The sequence below is a fragment of the Odocoileus virginianus genome, chromosome 16 (genome assembly GCF_023699985.2).
Source record: "Odocoileus virginianus isolate 20LAN1187 ecotype Illinois chromosome 16, Ovbor_1.2, whole genome shotgun sequence".
Taxonomy (NCBI): Eukaryota; Metazoa; Chordata; class Mammalia; order Artiodactyla; family Cervidae; genus Odocoileus; species Odocoileus virginianus.
Genome location: NC_069689.1, coordinates 55,119,148 through 55,144,012, shown reverse-complemented (window position 1 = coordinate 55,144,012; position 24,865 = coordinate 55,119,148). Strand labels below are relative to the sequence as shown.

The 24,865-nt window shown below is 46.9% G+C and overlaps 2 protein-coding genes across 11 annotated transcripts in view; one reads left to right on the top strand and one right to left on the bottom strand.

The window, feature by feature from the left end:
• The window catches only part of IL16 (interleukin 16), a 113,325-nt gene extending 107,653 nt beyond the window's left edge, over positions 1 to 5,672 (top strand). For 8 of the 9 annotated variants that reach the window (XM_070478218.1, XM_070478224.1, XM_070478223.1 and 5 more), the window contains 3 exons: positions 1,798 to 2,056; positions 2,281 to 2,406; positions 5,192 to 5,672. In XM_070478218.1, the coding sequence (XP_070334319.1) occupies positions 1,798 to 2,056; positions 2,281 to 2,406; positions 5,192 to 5,385 (579 nt within the window). In that variant the 3' untranslated portion in view covers positions 5,386 to 5,672. The remainder of the gene's footprint in view (positions 1 to 1,797; positions 2,057 to 2,280; positions 2,407 to 5,191) is intronic. The other variant, XM_070478219.1, reaches the window with a different exon arrangement.
• A 1,594-nt stretch (positions 5,673 to 7,266) lies between these two features.
• Positions 7,267 to 15,826, bottom strand: STARD5 (StAR related lipid transfer domain containing 5). Of its 2 annotated transcripts, none has more exons than XM_020871216.2 (6): positions 15,723 to 15,826; positions 15,012 to 15,061; positions 14,524 to 14,656; positions 11,323 to 11,440; positions 10,123 to 10,216; positions 7,267 to 7,846 (listed from the first exon to the last, which is right to left on the bottom strand). In XM_020871216.2, exons 1-6 carry the CDS (start codon positions 15,744 to 15,746, stop codon positions 7,699 to 7,701), a joined length of 567 nt encoding a protein of 188 aa, XP_020726875.1. In that variant the 5' UTR covers positions 15,747 to 15,826; the 3' UTR covers positions 7,267 to 7,698. The 2 variants fall into 2 exon arrangements, with proteins under 2 accessions (XP_020726875.1, XP_020726873.1); XM_020871214.2 differs by having other exon boundaries at positions 15,648 to 15,824.
• Positions 15,827 to 24,865: the final 9,039 nt, after the last annotated feature.

Here is a 24,865-nt window from a genome sequence, read left to right as displayed (position 1 = left end):
TGGTGATTGTCTAAAAAGTATTAGACACTTATTAGACACTCAGTTCTGACACTGAGCACTGGCAGATCACCATAAAGACGTTCTGGACGGTACAGTCTGCTCCCTAATTGAAGAGCAGAAAAGAGAGCTTGCCTGTGGGAACAACACTTTGGATCTGTGGGTCTGCCCTGGAGTGGGGAGTTTTCTGCCCCCATTTCGGCTGCCACCCCTGACACTGCCTCAAAAGCCGGGAGCGGTACACATCGGCTGATCCTGTGCACCGAACTTCCCCTTTCTCCTTCCATGTTTGAGCGCTTCTGTTCCTTTCCAGATTCATTCAAAGAGAACTAATTTTGAGTACCGTCCTTTATCAAGAACAAGCTGGGTTCCCACTGACATGTGCAAGTTTTCTTCCCCATGCCTCAGGATGGGGGATCGTTGGCATGCTTGCTTCACTTGTGGAGGATGGATGGAGATGCAGAACAGAAATTCTGCCTCCTACTCGGGTCTCGTAATCAGAGGATCTTGACTACATCTGACCCCATAACAGAATTTTTCCAACACTGAAACTGTTTAGAGAAACAAAGAACCTTGATCAAAGGATAACAGCAAAACAACACATAGCACAGTTTAGCGATTGCCTACTCATGCTGTCATTCAGTCCTCCTAATTAAGCACATTAGAATTTACATCATTAAAAAGGCTGAGGCAGGTCTTGTTTGGGAGTCCAGTGGTTAAGACTCTGTGCCTCCATTGCAGAGGTGGTGGGTTTGATCCTGAGTCAGGGAACTAAGATCCCACATACTGTGGAGCCAAAAAATAAAAAGCCCCATACATGTTTAAAAAAAAAATGTATTACAGAAAAAAAAAGAAGACAACTGTCGCAAAGACATGAGGTTTTTTATTTTTTTTAATACTACACATTTTTCAGAAAGGGAACTTAGGTGGGTGATGGTCTCTTAATTGGAATTAAGGATCAGAATTTCTAGGGGAGGAGCTTTAAAAATATTCAGACTTCCTAGGATAATAATTCTGCATTCTGTGAAACATGTGGCCTGAGAATTTCTCTATGAAAAAAAGAATGCTTTGCTGAACCTTTTGGGGATCACTATATTATTTGGCCTGTTCTTAGAGAATTATCATGCCAGCCTGCACTATAGAGTCTCTAATGTTTTTTTTTAAACAGTAGACATTTTCAGAGCTTGTATTTTATCCAATGTTCTTAATTTTCTTAGACCTTGGAAACTTTTCTAACACAATATCTATTAATATGGCACAAAATCAGTGCTTGAAGAAAGTTTCCCTGGGAGAATGCTGATGCAGAGCACAAAGGGCAAAAGAGTGTGACCAAATGTTAACTAGGATTGTAGCAATACAGTCTAGGACGTTGTGTTGGAAAGAATTTTGAGGGCCAGTCTGGCCATTTTTGCTAGTGATCTCTGCTGTGGGTAGAGAAGGGGGTGAAGCTGGCTAGCAGCCCTGAGCTAGGACACCTTTCATTTTCTTTGAAAGAATCTTCTGGGCTTCCTGGTGGCTCAGTGGTAAAGAACCTGCCTGCCAATGCAGGAGATATAGGTTCGATTCCCGGGTGGGGAAGATGCACAGAAGAAGGAAGTGGCACCCCTTCCAGTATTCTTGCCTGGAAAATCCCATGGACATAGGAGCCTGGCAGACTGCTGTTCATTGGGTCACAAAAGAGGTGGTCACTTAGCAACTAAACAACAAGAACCTGGGTTTAACTGGTCGTGATCCTCCTCCAGCAAGAATCCAGATCCAATATGGTAAGTCCTGGGTCCTGACCTCCTCTGGTTTGCTCAGGTTCACAGGGTGTTCCCTAATGGGCTGGCCTCCCAGGAAGGGACCATTCAGAAAGGCAATGAGGTTCTCTCCATCAACGGCAAGTCTCTCAAAGGAGCCACACACAATGATGCCCTGGCTATCCTCCGCCAAGCTCGGGAGCCCAGGCAAGCTGTGATCGTCACCAGGAGGCCGACTCTGGAGGCCACGACCGACCTCAACTCCTCCACTGATTCCTCAGGCTCAGCCTCTGTGGCCAGTGATGTCTCCATAGAATCCAGTAAGTTCTCCTTGCCTGGTAGAAGCCTTGTGGGCCACATCACTTTTGGATGTGTGAGGCCAGTGCTGGCAGGGCCATTCCTGGTCCTCAGAACACTTAGCCAGCTGGGCGATGCACACACACGGGTGAATCCACATATGCGCACAAGTTCCCTGGCAGCATCAGCCAGGCTCACCTGATACCCAGAAGGAGAACATCCCTAACAAACCTCTGTGTTTTCTCAGCAGCAGAGGGCACAGTCTGCACAGTGACCCTGGAAAAGACCTCTGCGGGACTGGGCTTCAGCCTGGAAGGAGGGAAGGGCTCCCTGCATGGGGACAAGCCTCTGACGGTTAATAGGATCTTCAAAGGTGCGATGTGGGTCCCCCTTTTGGCTTCAGCTCTAGTTGTGTGTTGGACCAGGCAGCCCACAGGCTTCTGAGGGCCCTACAGGGCTTACCGGTTTCCCACAACCCCAGGCCCTTTTGGGAGGCAGGCAGACCTCTTACGAACTTGACTTTGCTTTTTCTCCCTGTTCTCCTTGGCTCAGACATCCCTGTAATCCCTCTATTTTGCTGGGTCCTTGTAAGTGACCCAGCCTGCTCTGGCTTCAGCCTGGCAGGGATGGGACCAAGGTGAAGTACGTGAGGCCCTGAATGTCATTTTTTAAATTTTTTAAAATTATTTGTTATTTATTTATTTTTTCTATGCTGAGTGTTTTTTGCTCCTCGTGGGCTTTCTCTAGTTGCAGAGAGCGGGGGCTACTCTCTGGTTGTGGTGTGCAGGCATCTCATTGTGGTGGCTTCTCTCATTGCAGAGCTGGGGCTCTAGAGCACTCAGGCTTAGTAGTTGTGGTGCACAGGCTTAATTGCCCCTTGGCATATGGAATCCTCCTGGACCAGGGATCGAACCCACGTCTCCTGCATTAGCAGGCAGATTCTTATCCACTGGTCCACCAGGGAAGTCCTGGGTGCAATATTGAAGGGGGTGCCGAAATATTCAGTAATCAAGATACAGACTGTTTCAATGCAATATTTTTTTAAATCAAAATTAATTCAAAAAGCCCACAATGAACAAAACACAGAGTCCGACTTTCCACTAGCAGAACCCAGCCCCACTCACCTCATTCTAATCCTGGACCCATCAGCTCCTACTGTTATTCAAAATGTTGAGATTTTGTTCATCATGGATTGGGGAGCAAGCCAACCCTAGTTGGAGGTTACTTGGGTTTTCCTGGGAAGATAATGTATGGCCTGCAGCTGTCACATACAATCACCCCTAATTCTTCACTGCTTCTCAAGCTGGACCCCCTGAGTCCCAGAGCCAGGAGATGTAGACTAGGGGTCACATGGTCTGGGATCTGGTCCAGTTCTGCTTCTTTTTTAAAATTTTTGGCTATGCTGGGTCTTCATTGCTGTATGCACGCTCTTCTCTAGTTGCAAGTTCATGGGCTTCTCATTACAATGGCGTCTTGTTGCAGAGCACAGGCTCCGTAACACGAAAGCTTCAATAGTAGCAGCACATGAGGCTCCCAAGCTCTAAAGCACAGGCTCAGTAGTTGTGGTGTATGGGCTTAGTTGCTCCACAGTATGTGGGATCTCCCCCTATCAGGGATCGAACCCATGTCTCCTGCGTTGACAGGCAGATTCTTTACCACTGAGCCACCAGGGAAGCCCTCCAGCTCTGCTTCTAACTGCCAAGTGACTATTGTCTTCTGGGCCTGAGGCTCCTGATCTATAAGAAGAGCTGTGGACGGGGTTCTTTGGGCTCTTAATGTTGCGACGCAAAGGCCCTCCTAGCTCTCTCCCTGTGCCCCAGGGAGGCCCCACTGCAGACTAGTTTTGTTTCTGGGAGGCCTGCTACAACTGCTGAGGCTCACATGGGAGCTTCCAAAGGATGCTATGTTTACTCCAACTCTGGAGAAGCTATATATATATAATATATATGTATATATAGAATTGGGTTTTTCTTTTATCCTTAACTAAGACTTCACCTTATTTATTTATGGCTGCATCAGGTCTTAGTTATGGCACATGGGCTTCTCTCTAGTTGTGTCATGCAGGGCTTAGTTGTCATATGGGCTTAGTTGCCCCAAGGCCTGTGGGATCTTAGTTCCCCAACCTTAATCGCTGCATTGGAAGGTGAATTCTTAATCTCTGGACCACCTGGGAAATCCTCAATTCTGGGAAAGATATTTTTAACTTTTTATTTTAATTTTTGACCACACTGCACAGCACGTGTGTATGTGTGCTCGGTCATGTCCGACTCTTTGCAACCCCGTGGACTGTAGCCTGCCAGGGTCCTCTGTCCATGGGATTTCCCAGGTAAGAACACTGGAGTGGGTTGCTATTTCCTTGCAGAATCTTAATTACCAATTAGGGATCAAACCCACACCCCTTGCAGTGGAAGCTTCAAGCCTTAACTGCTGGACCACCAGGGAATTCCCAATATTTTTAACTTTTGAAAGTTGATTTGAGATGAGCTTACATCTCCAGGTCACTGGACCTGGATTCTAGTGTTAGTTCTGCCACCAATGACAGCACGACCTTACGCAAGTCACTTCACCATCTTGGTCCCATTGGCTTACACGGGGATGAGCCTGCCAGCTGCAGGGTGATGTGGGGCCAAGGGATGTGGACTCTAAAGCCACAAAGTCTGGTTCAAACCTAGACCCCATCACGCAGCAGCTTCGTAGCTCAGGTGAGTTACCTGAGTCCTTGGTTTCCTCCCACATGAAAAGGGAACAGTAACAGAGCTACTAGAGTCCTAGGACTCTTGCCATAAGTGCTGAGTGTTAACACAAAGCCTGTGATATATAATTGCCCAGTATATTTTAGCTTTTTTTTTTTTTTAGAAATGTCTGTTTAGATGCTTGATCTGTTTTATTTGTTCATTTATTGGCCACACTGCACAACATGCAGGATCTTGGCTCCCTGACCACGGACTGACCCTGTGCCCCCTGCACTGGAAGGTGAAGCCCTAACCACTGGGCCACCAGGGAAGTCCTGGGATGCCTCGCTTTAGATCGACCACTGAGCTCCAGAGGGATGGGCTCCAGTTTCCTTCTGAGCTGTCCTGGCTCCTCAGAGGCCAGGGTAGGTGGTGACTGCTTGTTCCCTTGTCACTCAAGGCACCCACTCTCCTCTCTCATCCCAGGGGTGGCCTCAGAACAGAGTGACACAGTCCAGCCGGGAGATGAAATCTTACACCTGGCCGGCACCGCCATGCAGGGACTCACGCGGTTTGAAGCCTGGAACATCATCAAGGTGTTGCCTGATGGCCCTGTGACGATCGTCCTCAGGAGGAAGAGCCTGCAGTCCAAGGGGACCCCAGCTGCTGGAGATCCCTAGGCCCAGCACCAGTGCAGACGCCAGAGCCTACCACATGCAGGTCCCCGAACTGCTAATTCTCAGGGTCACGGCTAACCCCACCCAATGGGGGAATGCACAGGTGTGCTTCCCAGTGGCTGCTTGCCTAGGTCTGGACCTTCTGGGACCCCACCCAGTAAGAGGTTGGCCCCAGAAGTTAGGGCACAGTCACGGTGGGGTGGCTGATACAAATGACAGACTGCATCTAGAGAGCTTAGTGATAATACTGTGGTGCTGTAAATAAAATGGATATATGATTGGACATGAAATCCATGGCTTGTTCTGCAGATTTTCTAAGGCCTGTCTCTGGGTGAAGATCCACCCTAACCTTTGTTTTTCTCACGAGTCTGCAATGCTGGCCTGCTTGGAGGGGGTTCCCTTCATCCTGCTCCACTTGACATCAGCTGGCGCCAACTCACAGGCTGGAGGCTAGAACCACTGGAAGGGTCATCCACTCACACACAGGTCACTGAGGTTGGCTGCTGGCTTGGAACTCAGCTGGAGCCATTGGCCTGGATACTTGGGAGGCAGCCTCTCCCTGTGGCCAGGGCTTCCTCACAATACATGACTGCGTGTCCCCCGAGTGTGAGAGCCAGGTAGGAGCTGCATCCTTGGTGTGACCTTATCTCCAAAGTTGAAGAGCATCACTTCTCTTGTGCTCCATCAGTCAGAGCTGGCCCAGACTTGCTCAGGTTTAAGGGGAGGGGAAAAGCAGCTTGGGCTATTTTTTGAAAAATATGGTCTATCACATAGCGCATTTGCAAAACTTTTTGGTTGGGGTTGGAGAAGCACTCCTAGCTGGGGTGGTACCCAGTGACAGAGCAAGTAACCAGACAAGTGAAACTCCATGTGTGCTCAGCTGTGCCAACAGAATAGACCAGCCTGAGTCTGACAGGGTGAAATACACATGGCTGCCATGCACCTCCCATGTGCCAAGCACCGTGTTGGTATTAAGTGGACATTGTCTTCAGTAATCAGAGCAGTGTCTACAGAGCATGATATCATCCTGTTATATAGATGAGAACACTGAGACCCGAGGACAGTGAGAAACTTGTCCAGCTGGTAAATGATACAGAGTGAGTCCTTTCTTCTGTGATTTGGTTGAGACCAATAGGCCAAGATGGGGCTTCCCTGATGGTTCAGCAGGTAGAGAATCCGCCTGCAATACAGGAGACACAAGAGACTTGGGTTTGATTCCCTGCCAGGAGGTTATGGCAACCCACTCTAGTATTTTTGCCTGGAGAATGCCATGGACAGAGGAGCCTGGTGGGCCACAGTCTGTGGATTCACAAAGAGTCGGACACAACTGAGCAACAAGCATGTGCACAAGAGGTCAGGATGCTTTTAAATGCAGACAGAACATTGTGGGGAGGCTACCGCTGTGGTCATTACTTAGTGCCTGACTGCTGAGCTCGGGGCAAGGAAATTGATTAGCAACACCTAGTATCCCCTGACCGGGGCTTCTCTGGTGGCTCAGCAGTAAAGAATCTGCCTGCCGATGTAAGAGAACATGGGTTTGATCTCTGGGTTGGGAAGCTCCCCTGGAGAAGGAAATGGCAACCCACTCCAGTATTCTTGCCTGGGAAATCCCATGGACTTGGTAACAGCCGTATGGCCCTACCAGGGCTTGGAGGCCAGAAGACTCCTGCTCCACCTTCCATAACCAAGGACAAGAAAAGGCAAATGCCCAAGGGAGGGGAGGTTCTGCTCAAATCCCACTTGTAGGCTTGCTCCATCCAGAATCAATTCCAGAGTGCTTCCAGGGCCAGATTCAAACTGCCTGGTTTCCCTGGGGCACATGAAATTTAACTCATGCAGGGGGAAAAGAAAGAAAAATGATTTGAATAAAAGAGACAACAAAAGGAATATTGAAAGTGTTTTTCCTGAAGGTTCATCTCATTTTTTAAACATCAAGTTGACGTCTTTAAGGGGAAGGCTGGCGCAGCACCATACATCTAGGGGTCTGTGGTACAGGACTGAGAGCTCGGACGCAACAAAGGGGCTGAGCCAGGTTTTGGGGGAGTGACCGGCAGAGGAAGGCTTTGGACCCTAGTGTGTCCCACAGTGCCCAGGCAGAGTCCCCGTCTGGTGGTCAGGGGCTCAGATGCACCTGCCGGAGAAGGTGTACTTGGATGACAACAGCCCCACCCGAGTAGATGGAGGAGCAGGGGACCCAGGGTTGCCCCTGGCTGATGTCTTCCAAAGGAGCCCATGTGCTCCCAGGCTCTCCAGGGGTGTCCCAACAACTGCCCTTCTGCACGAGCCATGGCAGTTCTCGGCCAACCGGCCAGGCTGTCAGCCGAAGAATTTCTTCACTGCTTTCTCAAGGTTGGCATAGAACCCAGCCATGCTGCGGGGGAAGAAGGAGTCCACCACGCCCTGTGGGAGGTAACCACTGAGGTCGGTCTGGAAGAACGTGACCAGGCTGGTTTTGTTTGGCTCCCTGTGAAAACAAAAATAGGGCTGTTAGGTATCTAGAACCGAGGCCCACTCAGGGAAGTGGTCCAAACCCAGGGATTTTGCTGGGTTCACTGCCCAGGGGTCCCCTCTGGGCCTGCCTCTTTTCAGGATGGAAGCGGGTCCTCTCAAGCATGATTCCCTGGCCCCACATGGACGGCCAGCGAGGACATGCCCCCATTTCCATCCCAGCAAGGCCATTCATTCCCTGTGCCTGATTCACTCGGGAAAGTCTTTCAGAGAATTTACTCCAGTTCTGGGTCCTGGGAGAAAGAGACACAATGCTGCCCTCCGACCATTGAGGGCAGTGATTCTGTGAGAGGTCTGGCAACTCCTGGGGGTTCCTAACACCCTTTCAAGGGCTTTTCAAAGTCAAGGCTATTTTTCTCACAGCACTAAGATGTCATTTGCCTTTCCACTCCCATTCTCTCAGCCTGTACTTTATTCTCACAAATTTTTCCCATGGCCAGCACAACGAAGGCATGGGCTTTGTGGAGACCAAGCATTTTTATTTGTTTATTTATTTATTTTTAATTTTTGGAGGCCATGCCTCACAGAATGTGGGATCTTTACTTTCCCAGCCTGGGATCAAATCTGCATCCCCTGTATTGGAAGTATGGAGTCTTAGCCATTGGACCACCAGGGAGGTTCCTGAGAATTTTATTTGAATGGAATTGTTAACAGCTTCGCTGCTGGGGCGGTGGTGGGGGGCAGTTTCCAAAGGCTCTTTGATGTGTGCATCACAACAGACTGAATGTAGAAGCAGATGTGAGCTTCTAGTAAGCCTGACATTAATATTTCCTCAAATGTAAAACAAGGCCACTCTCCACTATTTTTTTATTTTGAAAAATATAGTTATTTTTCACAACAATATTTATGTTATCATGTAATTGCTGTTGTTGTTGTTCAGTCGATAAATCATGTCTGACTTTTTGCAACCCCTTGGACTGCAGCACAACAGGCTTCCCTGTCCTTCACTGTCTCCTGGAGTTTGCTCAAATTCATATTGAGTTGGTGATGCTATCTAACCATTTCATCCTCCACCATCTCCTTCTCCTTTCACCTTCCATCTTTCATAGCATCAGGGTCTTTTCCAATGAGTCACTTCTAATGAATGTATCATTATTTTAAAATAAATATTTTAAAATGTCCCAGGTTTAATGTCAAATATAGTAAATATTGATGGATATAATCCACATGAACAAAACACTTTGATGCCCTGAATAATACTGAAGAGTGTAAATGAGGACTTCCCTGATAGCTCAGTGGTAAAGAACCCACCTGCCAATTTAGGAGATGTGGGTTTGATTGCTGGGTCGGGAAGATGTCCTGGAGAAGAAACTGGCAACCCATTCCAGTATTCTTGCCTGGGAAATCCCATGGACAGAGAAGCATGGCGGGCTACAGTCCATGGGATCACAAAAGAGTTGGACATAACCGAGTGACTAAACAGTAACAATGGAGACTCAGACCAAAAATATGAGAAGTAAGATCCTGCATGCTGCTCGGTATGGCAAAAAATAAAAATAAAAACCAAACCTGGCCATGACCTGTGAGAACATGGGGACAGAACCATTTCTGAGCTCAGTTCTGGGGCTGACTCATGCTGTGCTCTCAATCACCCATTAGGCCAGAGCATTTCAACCTCATTCCTCACTGAGGGGACACAAGATGAGCACCAGTGGGGGGACTGAGGGTGGTGACAGCTAAGCTACTGGCTGGTCCCAGCTGGTGGAGCGCTCTCAGAACCCCAAGAAGACTGGGTGCCCAGACCCTACATGGCCAGCCTGTGACCCTGCACAGACTGTAACAGCAAGGCCTCCAGAGGTGTAAGGCATTTTAATTATTGGGAATCATCATTAATGTTGCCATTGAGTAGAACATCCTCCACCTTGGACAGAAAGGAGATGAAACCTGTCAATCCTAAAGGAAATCAACCCTGAATATTCACTGGAAGGACTGATGCTGAAGCTGAGGCTCCAATACTTGGCCGCCTGATGCAAAGAGCTGACTTACTAGAAAAATACTGAAGGAGAAGAGGAAGGCAGAGGATGAGACAGCTGGATGGTATCACCGATTCAGTGGACGTGAGTCTGAACAAACTCTAGGAGATGGTGAGGCACAGAGCAGCCTGGCATGCTGCAGTCCCTGGGGTTGCAAAGAGTCGGACACGACTGATTGACTCAACAACAACAACAGGACATCTTCAGTGAAGCTGCAGTGAGGTCCTGGCACGTCATTCATTCTGGAGGCTGTCCTTACCCTGGCAGAGGTTCACAGAAACAACCACAGGGATGGTTAAATCCTCTCACGTAACCCGGTTTCGGGGGACAAGATGGATGCTCCACATTGGTAGCTGGAAGAGAGAGTAAAGGGTCAGGGAGCTACAGCTTTGGGCAATCGGGCCCCAGTGGCTGAAGGGCCTTACCAGGCACCCAGAGTGTATGCAGACCAGTCACCTGGAGCCTGAGCTCTCCCTACTGCTGCCCCACTGTCCCTTGCACACACGCGTTCACACATATGTGTGCCTACACATTTTTGCACTCACACATGCACACACACCCTCTCCAACCTGCCAGTGTATTAGAGGAAAGAATATTTCAGGGTCTTCCCTGGTGGCCCAGTGGTAAAGAACCCACCTGCCAATGCAGGAGAGGTGGGTTCCATCCCTGGGTCAGAAAGATCCCATGGAGGAGGGCATGGCAACCCTCTCCAATATTCTTGCCTGGAGAATCCCATGGACAGAGGAGCCTGGTGGGCTACAGTCCAGGGGGTCACAAAGAGTTGGACATTACTGAGCATACACACGTGCAGGGATCTAGATTCCAAATGCCATAACTAAGACCTAGCATAGCCAAATAAATACAATTTTATCTTTTTAAAAGAGAGAAAATTTCAGACGTCAGGCTTGAGGGTAGAAGGAAGAAGGTCCCCCTCTCAAATCCCAGCCAACAGAGGTGTGGACGTGCCACCACCTGCCCCCACATGGGATATTCAGGACAGCAGCCAGGCTAGCACTTTCTGCAGGAGGAACCGTAAAAAGTGCAGAGGCAGGAACTTTGCTTCTGGCTGGAAGTGGGGGAGCTGACAGCGCCACAGTCCTCATGGGAAGGTGCTCCATGGGTGCAGGGGATCATCACACCCTGGGGTTCCCTGGAGCCAAACCATAGCCCACGTGTCTGGGGTACGAACTATGCACCTCAGCAGGAATGAAAACAGAGTGCTGATGTAATCTGTATCTTCAAACTAAAATAATGTGTATAGATGCTCTCATCTCAGATCTCCCTGGCACAGAATCCCCCCAAACCTGACAAGGGGAGGGGAACACAGAAAAACGAGCCCAGGCTGTGCATGCCCCAGGGATTTCTAGCTGGTGGGCTTTCTTTGAGGAACTGGGTGGGTGTGAGGGAGACAGAGACCAGCAGCCCACTAACACCTCAAAGCAGGGCCACCGTCACTCACCGTTGGAACTGATGGTGCCGTCCTCATATGTCCTGACTAGCACCAGGTCCACGAAGTCTCTGGGGGAAATAAGCTTCATGACAGCTGAGGGCGTGGTGGTTCTACTGAAGAGCAGGGTCTGTCAGAGAAAGAGGGCTCCAGCTGCGTGCAATGGCGAGGTGTCTGCTCCCTGCCCTGACTCCTCGGAGCTCACCCACCCCTGCATCTGGTCCCAATAACCCCGGCTCTGGAAGACGGGAACAGCACTGACAGCAAGGTGGCGTTGTGACCTAGAGGGTCTGGAGTGAACTTCCCCGGATGGAGGTGCCAAGGGTCACGGGAACACACCCAGTTGGCAAAATCTTGGGTTGTGACCTGGGCAACAAGGGCAGCCCGAATGATGCAACAAAGAGCTGGCCTGCGGCAACTAAGACTTGACTCAGGCAAAAGTAAAAACAAATAAATATTTTAAAAAATAAAAAGGATCATGAGAGTTGTCACTGGTGGAGCATGTAATAAGAGTCTGGCTGGACAAAGCTCTGCATTGTTCAGTCACTAAGTCTTGTCCGACTCTCTGCACCGACTCCATGGACTAACACACACCAGGCTTCCCTGTCCTTCACTATCTCCCAGAGTTTGTTCAAACTCATGTCCACTGAGTCTATGGACAATGCTCTCAGTGGTCCCGCACAACTGAGAAACTCGTTTCATTTACCCATTTGACCAAAGAAGAAAACTGAGGTTTGTAGAGATGAAGGAATTGACTGCAAAGCTCAGGGTGGAGAGGAGAGACTTGAACTTGGCCGAGTCTAGGCTGAGGCAAGAGAGGCCATTCCTTTCTTAGGCTGCCTTTGCTCTTCTTGCCCAACCCTGAGAACAGTGCCTCCTTAAATATGTGTCCTGCACAGCTTTCTGGTTTCCCCCAGTCCCAGCCCTGGAAGGGAACACCCCTAGAACTTCACCCAGTCTCAGAATATTCCACCAAGTCCATTCCCCCACTTTACAAGTCAAGGACGCCCCAAGCCCATGCTTTATCCCATGGTTCCCCTACTCCAGCAGGATGTCAGTCCTTTCAGAGTCATAAGATCAGGCCCCAAGATGGGACAGTCCCAGGGAGAGCCTATCCCATTATTCACTTAATGTGTGTTAATTATTCAGTTGTGTCTGACTCTTTGTGATCCCATGGACTGTAGCCTGCCAGGTTCCTCTGTCCATGGGATTCTCCAGAATACTAGAGTGGGTAGCCATTCCCTTCTCCAGAGGATCTTCCCAACCCAGGGATTGAAGCCAGGTCTCCTGTATTGCAGGCAGATTCTTTTCCATCTAAGCCACCAGGGAAGCCCATTCACTTAATATTTTTTATCTAAATGTGTTCACTTTTTAAAACTTAAACTTATTTTAAAAGGAAGCTAACTGCTGGAAGTGAAAAAGAAGGTATCAGTTGGCATAAATAAAAGACAACTGCTACAAACACACACACACACACACACACACACACACACACACACGGAATTCTTGGGTTCTGTTTCTGGGCCTGAGGCCAGCTGTCTGTCATCATGGAGATTAGCAAGGTGTCAAAGGCACATCAGCCCTTGAGACTTTCTGCTTCAAGTTATCAGAGAGATTGAAGGCTTGAAATGGAGTGACCTCACTAGGTGTGATTGAACTTCAGCTTCAAATGTTAAAGACCTATCACCTTGTGCCTCACCCTTCACAAAACACTGACATAAACTCCTGTGATGATGAATTGAAATGTGAATTCCTGGTGAAGGTTAAGAATACTTGGCTCCTGCCGATCAAGTAGTAAAGAATTATGGCTTGAGGTTTCCTAATACCTGCTATAGAAGCACCCAAGAGGGTACTAGGTCCACAGATGTCAAAATCAAGGCACTATTCAAAAAAAAAAAAAAACCAACATTTCCTCAAGGCAACTTTTTCATTTCTTTTATCTTTTTTTTCTATTTTGCTTCAGGCTACTAGGCCTGAAAGTGGTGGAGGCTGCGGCGACCCGGGGCGGAGAGGTACTTTTTCATTTCTTTTGGCTCTTTTTTTTTTTTTCCTCCTTAACTTCTATAATCAAAATGAGGTGGATTCTTAACACTACGGGGCTTCCCAAGTGGCTCAGTGGTAAAGAATCCACCTGCCAATGCAAGAGACCCGGGTTGAATTCCAGGGTTGGGAAGATCACTCTGGAAGAGGAAATGGCAACCCACTCCAGCATTCTTGCCTGGGAAATCTCATGGACAGAGGAGCCTGGCGGCTACAGTTCATGGGGTTGTAAACAGTCAGACACAACCAAAGCAACTTAGCACACACACACACATGCTTAACACTACAGAGGATCCCAGGGCAGGACCAGTTAGATCTCTGCTGTCCAATATGGCAGCCACAAGTTCCACATGGCAATTTAAATTTACACTGAATAATGAAAATTATATAAAATTAACTATTTCTTCAAACTAGACACCTTTCAAATGTCTGTGGCCACTTGGGGCCAGTGGCTACTGTATTGAATAGCGCTGTTGTAGAATATTTTCATCACAGCAGAAAGTTCTACTGGGCAGCACTAGGCTAGATACCACATATTTTATCAGCAGAGAACCTGGCATCCATAATTTTCCCCCAGCACAGCCTCACAGCTGGCAGAGGATCCTGAGTCTTTGGCCAGGACTCATTATCATGGTCCCATCAAAGGGCAGTATTTCAAACTAGAGCTGATGCGTCCAATCCAGGCTGCTTCACCATTCTCAGAGCTCACATTCACTCTGCACTCCTGCCTTCATTAGCCACTGCAGGGTTCTCTCAGCTCTGTCTAGGGCAGCTCTACCTCTCTGGGTCTCACTGTTACATACCTATACCTGGGCTGAAGCTGGGTTTAAGTGTTGAACAGTGCACAACCTATTTGCTGGGCACTCCCCTTGCCTAAGGGCTTTCCAGGTGCCACAGTGGTAAAGCATCCACCTACCAATGCAGGAGATGCAAGAGAGGCAGGTTTGATCCCTGAGTCGTCAAAAATTCCTTGAGAAGGAAATGGCAACCCACACCAGTATTCTTGCCTGGGAAATGCAATGGACAGAGAAGCCTGGCTGGCTACAGTTGCAAAGAGTCAGACACAACTTAGCAACAAAACAACAACCCCTTGCCTAAAGGTGTCACTGACCCTTCACAGAGGGGACAGAGTCAGCTTACTGTCTCTGGATAACAGTGCTTGGAAAGACTTACATCAGTGAGGCTTTCAATAATTTCAAAACTGTTCACATTCTCATCCCACTGAGCTCGTAAAGTCCCAGCAAGTGGCTTCACGCAGTCCCACACCTGCTCTGGTGTCCCGTTCACAATGCCTTTTCCTCTGTACCTGGAGCACAAAGAGCAATTGACCCTAAGGCATCAACCAGACTTGTTTATCCTGGGATTACGCAGAAGGACTAGAAGCCATGTGTGCCACTCTTCTTTAAGACAGCCTTGCAGAGAAGGGGCTGACATCTACTGGCCCACCTCCCCATGGGCCTGCAGAAACAGACAGATGCTAAGCTTTCACAAGAATACAGTTTGAGGAAATGATTTAGTTAGATGCAGAAGCTTTTCCGAAGGATGACTGGCAAGTTGATTCCAGGTGCTAGGATGGACTGCCGTCTCAGAGGAAGCAAACCCACAGAAACATCAGGAGAGGTGTGACACCCTAAGGAGCTCTGAGCAAGGCATGCACTTACAGGTTCCCTGGAAACTCCACAGATGGCCTCCAGGAAACTGAAACTCCGTTCTGTCAAAAGGCACAGAATCGCACAATTTTAGAGCTAGAAGGGCTCTTGGGAGATAGAGCCCGATCCCCTGTTTTATGGAAGAAAAGTCAAGAGCCTCAATAGATGCAAGTTTCCAAAGTGAGACCCAACTGATTTGTGACAGAGTGGGGACTAGTCCTGAACAAAGCTGCCTCCAGGAGGATGCAGTGGACAAAGGGATCTCGTGTGGCTACTGGAAGAGCTTTAGAGCACTGGAGATTTTCAAATCACTTTAAAAACCATCATGCATCTTGTTTTCTCAGACAATTTAGGTCTGTTTGGTGCTTCCCGCTCCACCCTAACCATTTGCCAGCAGGTGACCTTGGCTAAGTCATTTAGTGAAATGGACACACACTCAACCCCCGGGGGTCATTGTGTGCACAACTGGCCCTTTTTTTTTTTTTTTTTTTTAAGGAAATAACCCCCAGTGGAATCTCCTCTTCAATCTAGCTCCAGGGAATAGAATGCAGAAAACCTCTTGGGAGAGGAGGAGCCTAGGGGCTTCTGAGACCCTAGCACCAGTGAGCAAAGGCCCCACGACCCCTTTCTGCCCCGTTCCTCACTCACGCCTTCCCGGCAAATCTTCCAGCCCGAGTTGTCTCGCCGGTACTGGAGCATCTTCTCCGCCACCGCCTCGCTCACCTGCGCGGCCGTCGCCGGGTCCATTGCGCGGAAAGATGCGCGAGGCCTAGGGGTCGCAGGCGGGGTGTGCGGTTGCGGCCCCGCACTTGGGTTTGGAAAGCCGGAAAACCGGGGCTTGGCTTGGAGCCCAGAGTCCCGCCCCAGCCCCGCCCCCGATCTAGGATTGGTTTAGACCGTCTGATAGGTCCCGCCCTACTCTGAGATTAGCAGGGCCAGAGATAGACCGGCCCTGCAGCGCGCACTACGAGCTCAGCCTGGGCTGGTCCAGGGCGCCCCCTGCAAGGTCCAGCGGGATCCGCCTTTAGCACGTCCCAGCTCAGGGAGGGGCTTGGGGCCGCCGGAACCTGGGAGGGACTGTGGTGGAGAGCCAAGAGGGCGGGAAGAGGTCTTGGACGACGTCGTAGGCTTGTGTAAGCATAGTGGACTTTTGTCTTGAGTGCGCAGAGGCTTTCTGCCAGGGCGGATGATGGTGAAATTGCAATCAGATATTCCTTTCTAGGGCGGCTGTTGTAGGGGTGGGAGAGGCAGTGTGCCCTGAGACGGGGGTGGAGGTGGGGGCAGTTAGGAAGCTGCAGCGGTCATGGGAGAGATGGGGGTGGCCTGGAGCAGGGGGTGGTGGTGCAGGTGGAGAGAGGAGGACCCTCGGAAAGTGTTTAGAAAGCTAGAACATAGAGATCTCTGTGACAGATGGTGGAGACTGGAGGAGTAGGAAGCTCATGACTCCCACCTCCTGGCTTGAGCCACTGGTAGCTTAACTGCGAGGGAGGCCAGAGACAGGGTTGGGGGGGACATGGTGCGTTCAGTTCTGGTCTTATTCAGTAGGAGGTGCCTGAAAGACCTCTAAGGGATGTCTGGGAGACACTGGGATGCGCTGGCATCTGGCACGGAGCTGGGCGCAGCTAAGAGATGGCAGAGTTCTGTGCCTCTGGTGGCCTCCACCTTGGGGGAGTGAGTGGAGATCACATCCCCTCAGCTCCTTCCCTCCGTCACTGCGTGGTTGTTGTCGTTTAATCCCTCAGTCGTATCCAACTCTTCTGCGACCCTATGGACTGTGGCCTGCCAGGCTCCTCTGTCCATCGGATTTCCCAGGCAAGAACACTGGAGTGGGTTGCCATTCCCTTCCCCAGGTCATCTTCCCCACCCAGGGATGGAGCCCAAGTGCAGCTGCTGCTGCTGTGTGTGCTTAGTCGTGTCTGACTCTGGCAACCCCATAGACTATCAAGACACACTATCTAGACACTGCCTGCCAGGCTCCTCTGTGTATGCGATTCTCCAGGCAAGAATACTGGAGTGGGTTGCCATTTCCTTCTCAAGGGGATCTTTCTGACCCAGGAATGGAACCCAGGTCTCCTGCACTGCAGGCAGACTCTTTATTGACTGAGCTACAAGGGAAGCCACTGAGCCACCCGGGACCCCCTTTTCAGAGCTATAACCAACTAAATATTTGAGAAGATCAACACTGAGATCAGTTTTTATTTTCTGTTTTGGGTGCATATTGTTTCATCTCAAGTTTTTAAAAAAATGGTGTAAAGAAAATGACTACTTGAAACCATTTCATGGAAGATGTGATGGACTGCCAGGTGTTGAGAGGCCGGATGCGGAATTAGAGAGTTCTAAACCTGGCTTCATGCACAATTCACTGTGTGCTTTTGAGCAAGTCACTCAGTCTGTTTGCTTATAGGTGAAGCAAGACCATGGTAGATGTTGTCCCATGCCAGTGTGATGGCGAAGTAATGCCAGGTGAAGTAATGCCAGGCGAAGTAATGCCAGGTGAAGTAATGCATGTGAATGTTCCTTGAAGCCACAAAAAAAAAAAAAAAAAAGACTTCCTTGGAGGTCCAGTGATTAGGACTTCGCCTTCCAATGCAGAGGGTATCAGTTTGATCCCTGTTCAGGGAATTAAAATCCCACGTCTTGGGTCAAAAAACCCCAAAACAGAAAGCAGAAACAATATTGTAACATTCAATGAAGACTTTTAAAAATAGTCCACATCAAATACATACACACACACACATATATATATATATGTATTTTTTTTAAGACCAGTAAGTTAACCATGGTTAAAAAATTAACACATCAAAATATCATAAAAAGTCAGAGCACAGTCTGAGGGGAAATTCGCCTATTTTAACTAAAAGGAAGTTTTCTTAATGTACAAAGTGCTCTTGGAAATCACTAAATCATTTTCAAATAACCCCACAGACAAAAAGGATGCATTAGACATGAACAGACACTACAGAAAAATAAGCACAGCTAACAAAGATATGAGAAGATGCAGAACCACCCTCACTGATAGGGAGTTACAAATTTAAACAAGGGGCACTTTTTACACCTATCTGAGAGACAACTCTGAAGAGGTTTGTTAATTCCCTATGTTGGTAAGCATATGGATAAACAGTTGTGGGTGAGAGTGTCAATTTTTGTAACCTTCTGGGAATAGAATAATATATTAAAATTTTAGTTTATTTGTTTTTTGACCCAGCAACTCCTGCACACAGGTGTATAAAGTTGATTTTACGACTGGAAACAGCCTATTATTTGTCAGTAGGTTAAACAAAGTTACAGGATATCCATTTATTGGACTGTTATGTAGCCATTCATATAATGTGGCCCAGATGAACAAAGGTGGGGCTGGAACAGATAGGAAATGCTCAAAAGAGCCTAGGCAACTAGAAGTATGAGTAAATATGAGTCAACTATTTTATTCAAGAGCAGTTCACTCTCTAGTAAGGAAATAAAATGGTATTTCAACCTTAACTCTAAAATAACTTAAAATTATTTAAATTTTTATCCCCACCAACTACCCCATGGGTGCATGCTTAGTCACTCAGTCTTGTCTGACTGCTTGCAGCCTCATGGACCTGTAGCCTGCCAGGCTCCTCTGTCCACAGAATTTCCCAGGTAAGAATACTGGAGTGGGTTGCCATTTCTTCATCCAGGGGATCTTCCTGACACAGGACAAATGTTTATATGTGTAGTAACAGGAAAAATGTCATATATATATATACATACATATATATATATATAAGTTGAAGGAGAACGGCGCTACAGATAAGAGTCAGGGCTCAGGTCAGAGTGCCCTAGTTCAAATCTCAGTGTCCCCATTTGTTAGCTGTGACTTCGGTACATAATTGACCATTCCAGAATTTTTCATCCTCATTTGGAAAATAAAAACAATAGTAATACTAAGTCATTGGGTTGACATATGGGTTAAAGAATTTAATAAATAAAAAGCAATGAGAATGGTGCATGGCATACAGTAAGTAAATGTATATAATATATATGTCATAGATCATGTATATATATCTTGAGTGAGAAAGAGAAATAACTCAAGTTGTGTTTGTATATGCTTATATTTCTATGTCTACATATATGTTATATATGTTGATATATGTACTTTAGTTTGGAATATTCACTGCTAAAAAGGCATAGAATAAACTGTTAACAGGAGGGGGTAATGCCAAAAGACATTTTTTCACTTTATAGCATTATCTACTGCTTACTCTATTAATTACTGACATGTAGGTTTTCTTAAATTTAAAAGCATCATTAAAAAATTCAATGTAGAATAATTCTTAAAGTCGCAGCTTTGAACTCTCATAGTCTGGAGCTTATTAGAATTTTGTTTGGGGATAAAACACTGTGAAAACAAAGCTGAGGGAAAGTAAGTTTTACTCTAGAAAGTAACTTTTAGACATCGAACATTAAAGAGATTTTTATACTTACAAACTCATTGGAAAAGACCCTGATGCTGGGAGGGATTGGGGGCAGGAGGAGAAGGGGACGACAGAGGATGAGATGGTTGGATGGCATCACCGACTTGATGGACATGAGTTTGGGTAAACTCCGGGAGTTTGTGATGGACAGGGAGGCCTGGCGTGCTGTGATTCATGGGGTCACAAAGAGTCAGACACGACTGAGCAACTGAATTGAACTGAACTGATACTTATAAAATGGAGCATGGCTTTAAAATTTTTCTAGCACTGTAAGACACTTTAATCTTTGCTGCCAGAAAATGCCAGTCCTGGGTATATGTGAAATATTCAGAGAGGCGAACTGTTCATCCCCGAGGTCTTCACACACTGGCAGCAGGGGCTGGGTGAAGTAGGGCCAGCCGAGGGCAGGCTCTCATCTGTTTTGTCTCCAGAGCCTGGGACAGGGCAGGATGAGCGGCTGGGCACCACCCGCCCACCAGAGCTGCTCAGCTGGCCTGTTTAGCAGTCTGCTGGAGGCTCATTCAGAGCCACCAGGGCAGAAAGAATGACTGACATCTGTAGATCCCATTGATCAGGCCCCACCCTCGAGGTTTTCAGGCCTCCAAGTCACTCAGTTGTCCAGGGCACACCTCACCGAAGTCCAAGATGAATTTTAACTAAGTGCCTATGGTGCAGGAGGCCCAGAGATTCCTAACTCAAGCCACCACCAGACTACCAAGGGGTGGGCCAAGTGTCCAAGTGCTCTGATCCTAAAAGCTCCTAAATGGAGTATTTGCTTTCTACGTAGACATTGATTAAGAATTGTATGCATGTTTACTTAGGCAGGCAGGTGCTAGGTGATCTACTCTGTCGGCATACAGGTACTTCTTTATTCACTGGCAGGCCACTGTCCCAACCACTTTACCTGTGTTGTGCCATTTAACCCTCACGGGTAGAGACAACCGTCTCCAATTGCCTGCAGTCTATGGGGTTGAAAAAAGTCAGACATGACTGAGTGACTGAACAACCTGGGTTAAGAAACTGCCAACACTTATCTATCATCCAGTGGTTAAGAATTCATCTGCCAATGCAGAGAACATGGGTTTGATCCCTGAACAGGGAAGATCCCACATGCTGCTGAGCAACTCAGCCTGTACACCACAACTATTTAGCCTGTGCTCTAGAGTCCAGGAGCCACAACTACTGAGCCCACGTGCCCTAGAGCCCACGCTCCACACCAAGAGAAACCACTGAAATGAGAAGCCCACGCATGGCAACTAGAGTGGCCTGTGCAGCAATGAAGATCCAGCACAGCCAAAAATAAAAATAAATAATTTTAAAAACAGAGTATCACACAGGTAAGGGTGACCAAGGCAACATAGCTAATAAGTGGCAGAACTATGGTACACACCACACCTGTTTATATTTCTGAAGGTCACATGTTGACTCATATGCTTTACTGATTCCCACGTCCTGTAAGGATATGCAGTGTTTACTATGAAATGGGCAAAGGTTAAAACACGTACAATAACATATGAACCCTAAAAAGGAGGAAAAACACAAAAACGCAACTACAGAGTATCAGGAAAACAGGAATGCTACCACAGATTAGGGAAGTTAGTCTTCTAGAGGTGTGTAGAAAACTTTTCTTTGAATTTCATGGCATTCATGAATCCAGAAATGTAACAAGTGACTGTCAGGTGAGTGTATGCTCCTTGGTTCTTGTGTCATCACACCAAAGATTTGGAGTGACGGACATTAAAGCCCTCGGTGTGTCACAGCTCTCAGGTCTTGGACAGACCGTGTCATAGCTCTCAGGTCTCGAATGGACCATGTTAGAGTTCTTAGACAAATCAGTGTTGTTGCAGCTCTGTTTTATTTAGATAATGGCAGGAAAATCCATCTTCAAGGCGTGAGGGCGTGTCAACCCAAAGACGCAAAGAGAAGAGTGCCACAGCGCGCGGGGGAGAGAAAGAGAGAGAGACAGAAAGAGCGCACGCACGTGGGAGAGAGAGAGAGAAAGCACGCATGCACATGGGAGAGAGAAAGCGTGCACGCACGTGGGAGAGAGAGAGAGAGCATATGCACGTGGGGGAGAGAGAGAGAAAGCGCTTTGGCTCCTCCTTTTAAATGTTTTTCCTCCCCCTGGGCCTGCCCCATGCAAATTGGGCTTAGCCAGGAGTGCTGTTTGTCCTACTTGAGGTCTTCACTCCAGTCCTCAGACCTTCCTTTGACCTTCCTTTGTTCTATTTTCGCAGGCTTCTCCCTTCCTTGTCTTTTAGCCACCGACATTTTGGACTCCTTTTCCCTATCCTAACTATCTAACATGACCAAGATGGACTTCCTTAGTGGCCCAGTGGTTAAGATTCTGTGCTACCAAACCATGGGGCATTGGTTCAACCCCTGGTTAGGGAACTAAGATCCCACATGCCTCACAATGCAGCAGAAAAAAAAAAAAAAAGGCGGGGCAGGGGAGTGACCAAGAGAATCATCCTTAAGTCGCTAACATTTTTACAGCAAAGTGATTCAGATTCTTTTCCATTATAGGTTATTACAAGATATTGACTATAGTTCCTGCACTATACAGTAGGTCCTTGTTGTTTATCTATTTTATATATAGTGATATGTGTACACTTAGTGTCAGTCATGTCCGACTCTTTGTGACCGCATGGACTGTAGCCCACCAGGCTCCTCTGTCCATGGGATTCTCCAGGCAATACTGCAGTGGGTTGCCATGCCCTCCTCCAGGGGATCTTCCTGACCCAGGAATGGAACTCCCATCTGTTTGCATTTCCTGAATTGCAGGTGAATTCTTTACCCACTGGGCCAGCTGGGAAGCTCCAAAATACATACACTACTACATGTATAATAGATAATTAAAAAAGATTTACTGGAACAGGAACTCTACTCAGTATATTGTAGTAGAGGACAAAAACTATACTTAGTATCTTGTAGTAACCTCTAATAGAAAAGAATCTAAAAGAGAATATATATATATATGTAATTATTATTATATATTATTATATAATATATATTTGTTTATATATGTATATATTTGTGTATGTAACTGAATCACTTTGCTGTACACCTGAAACTAATACACTGTAAATCAACTATATTTCAATAAAAATCTTTTTAAAAATAATTTTTAAAAAGTACCAGTATCCACTTCAAACTCATCATGGGCACATGTGCAGTAGACACTGTATAGAATAGTGTAACATTATTTTTAGCTGCAAAGAAGTGGGAATGACCTCAATGTCCATCAGTAAGAAATGGATAAATATCGTGTAGTTTATTCATGATGAAACACTACATAGCAGTTACAATAAGTGAGCTTGATCTGTTTATTTCTTCAACGGACATTAAAAAGGTAAGTATGTACAATACATGCAGTATTATAGTACTTACTTAAGACGTACTTACATATTGTTTATGGATGTTCATACATATATAGTTATATGCATACAACATATGTAACTGTAAACAAATGGTGAATGGACACATGCTGAACTTAGTAGCATGAGGGGAAAGCAACTAAGTGTGGGGATTAGAGTAAATTTTGGTATCTGTAATATTTTAATAACAAAATGACTAGATGGAAATAAAATGTCAACAGTTGTTGACATAATAGAAGTATGAGTGCTTGTCACACTAGTCTCTGTACTATTCTGCATCTTTTAAATTGCTCTAAATTAAAGTCATACCTGATACTAAATGCTGGAGTGTATGTGAGCTGTGTTGCTCACTGAAAGTTGATGAACACATCTGCAACCCTGGATAAATATTGGCTAAACTCGTGTTTTCTTAGGAATGCTGCAAGGCCTGCCGGATGGAATGCTCCCCTACCTGCACACAGACACAGGTACTGCTGCCTGGGGCAGAGCTAGGCTTTTTCAATGTCCCAGGGAGCTCTAGGCTACAGCCCCAAGACCAAGCATGTGAACTAGAGTACCCACATGGACAAATTCCTGCAGGCACCTGTACCACAAAGGGATGTTCCCATGGCAGGGTAAGCTTTTCATCTGGAACACGCCACAACCTCCTGGGTCTGTCGTGGTTGGGAGGGCATTTTGTTGTTGTTGAGTCACTCAGTCATGTCTGCCTCTTTGCAACCCCATGGACTGCTGCACATCAGGCTTCCATGTCCTTCACCACCTCCTGGAGCTTGCTCAAACTCATGTTCATTGAGTTGGTGATGCCATCCAAACATCTTACCTCTGTCCTCCCCTTCTCTTCCTGCCCTCAGTCTTTTCCAGCATCAGGGTCTTTTCCAACGACTTGGCTTTTTGCATCAGGTAGCCAAAGAATTGGAGGGCATGATGTGAAGTAATTAAGCACTGTCAAGAAATGTGAAAATACTGCACATTTTTTCATGGTTTTTGTGAGGAGTGTTAACCTGGGTCTACTTTTTATTTTTAAAAGTTTTATTTATTTTTGGCTGTGCTCAGTCTTCATTGCTGCACAGGCTTTTCTCTAGTTGTGGCACTCTCTAGTTGCAGTACTCAGGCGTTTCTTTGCAGTGGCTTCTCTTCCTGCTGTGGTTCCTGCATTGGCAGGTGGGTCCTTTACCACTGAGTCACCAGGGAAGACCTCTGTCTATTTTTAAAATGGCATTATTTATACTAGATTTTTCTCTGAGGTTAGAATTAGCTGTAGATCTTGGAAGATAATCTTGTTACCATGTCATTTATAATTTATTCATTACTCCAGTCCAGTCATTTATTTATCCATCCATTTACACTCAACAGATGTTTCATGAAATACCTAGGATAGGCAGCCTTCTGAGATGCCCCCCAGAATTCCTGCCCCTGTTGTACATTTCTTGAAAATTTGTTGTGTTGGCACTTGTGAATCTGATAAGATTTCACTCTCATGATGAGGTTCTATTATATGGTAAAGGTGAATTTATTTAGATATAATTAAGATCTCTGACTAATTAACTTTGAATGAATCAAAAGGACATTATCCTGAATGGGCCTGACCTAATCAGGTGAGTCCTTTAAAAGATAATCCATGTCTTGCCAAGAGAGAGATTCAAATGTGAGAAGGCCTTTTCTTGCTGGCCTTGAAGATACAAACAGCCACACTATGGAGAGGATCATGTGGTAGGGAAATGCAGGCTGCCCCTGGGAGCAGAACACCTCAGTCCTACAACCCCAAGGAAGTGAATGCTGCCAACAGCCACACAACATTGGAAGGTGACCCCCTAGCCCCAGATGAGATGCAGGCTCTTGGATGACACCTTGCTTGAGACCCTAGCTGAGCATCCAGGTGAACTATGGAAACTGAGTTGATAAATAAGTGTTGTTTTAAGTTACTAAGTTTGTTATGTAGTGAGAGGGAGAAAACAAGTACAAAATGTGTTATGTATCAGTTACCAGTTCTGCAGAAATGAATAAACACCATTCCTCTCTCAAAGGAACTCAACAGTCTGATGGACGAGAC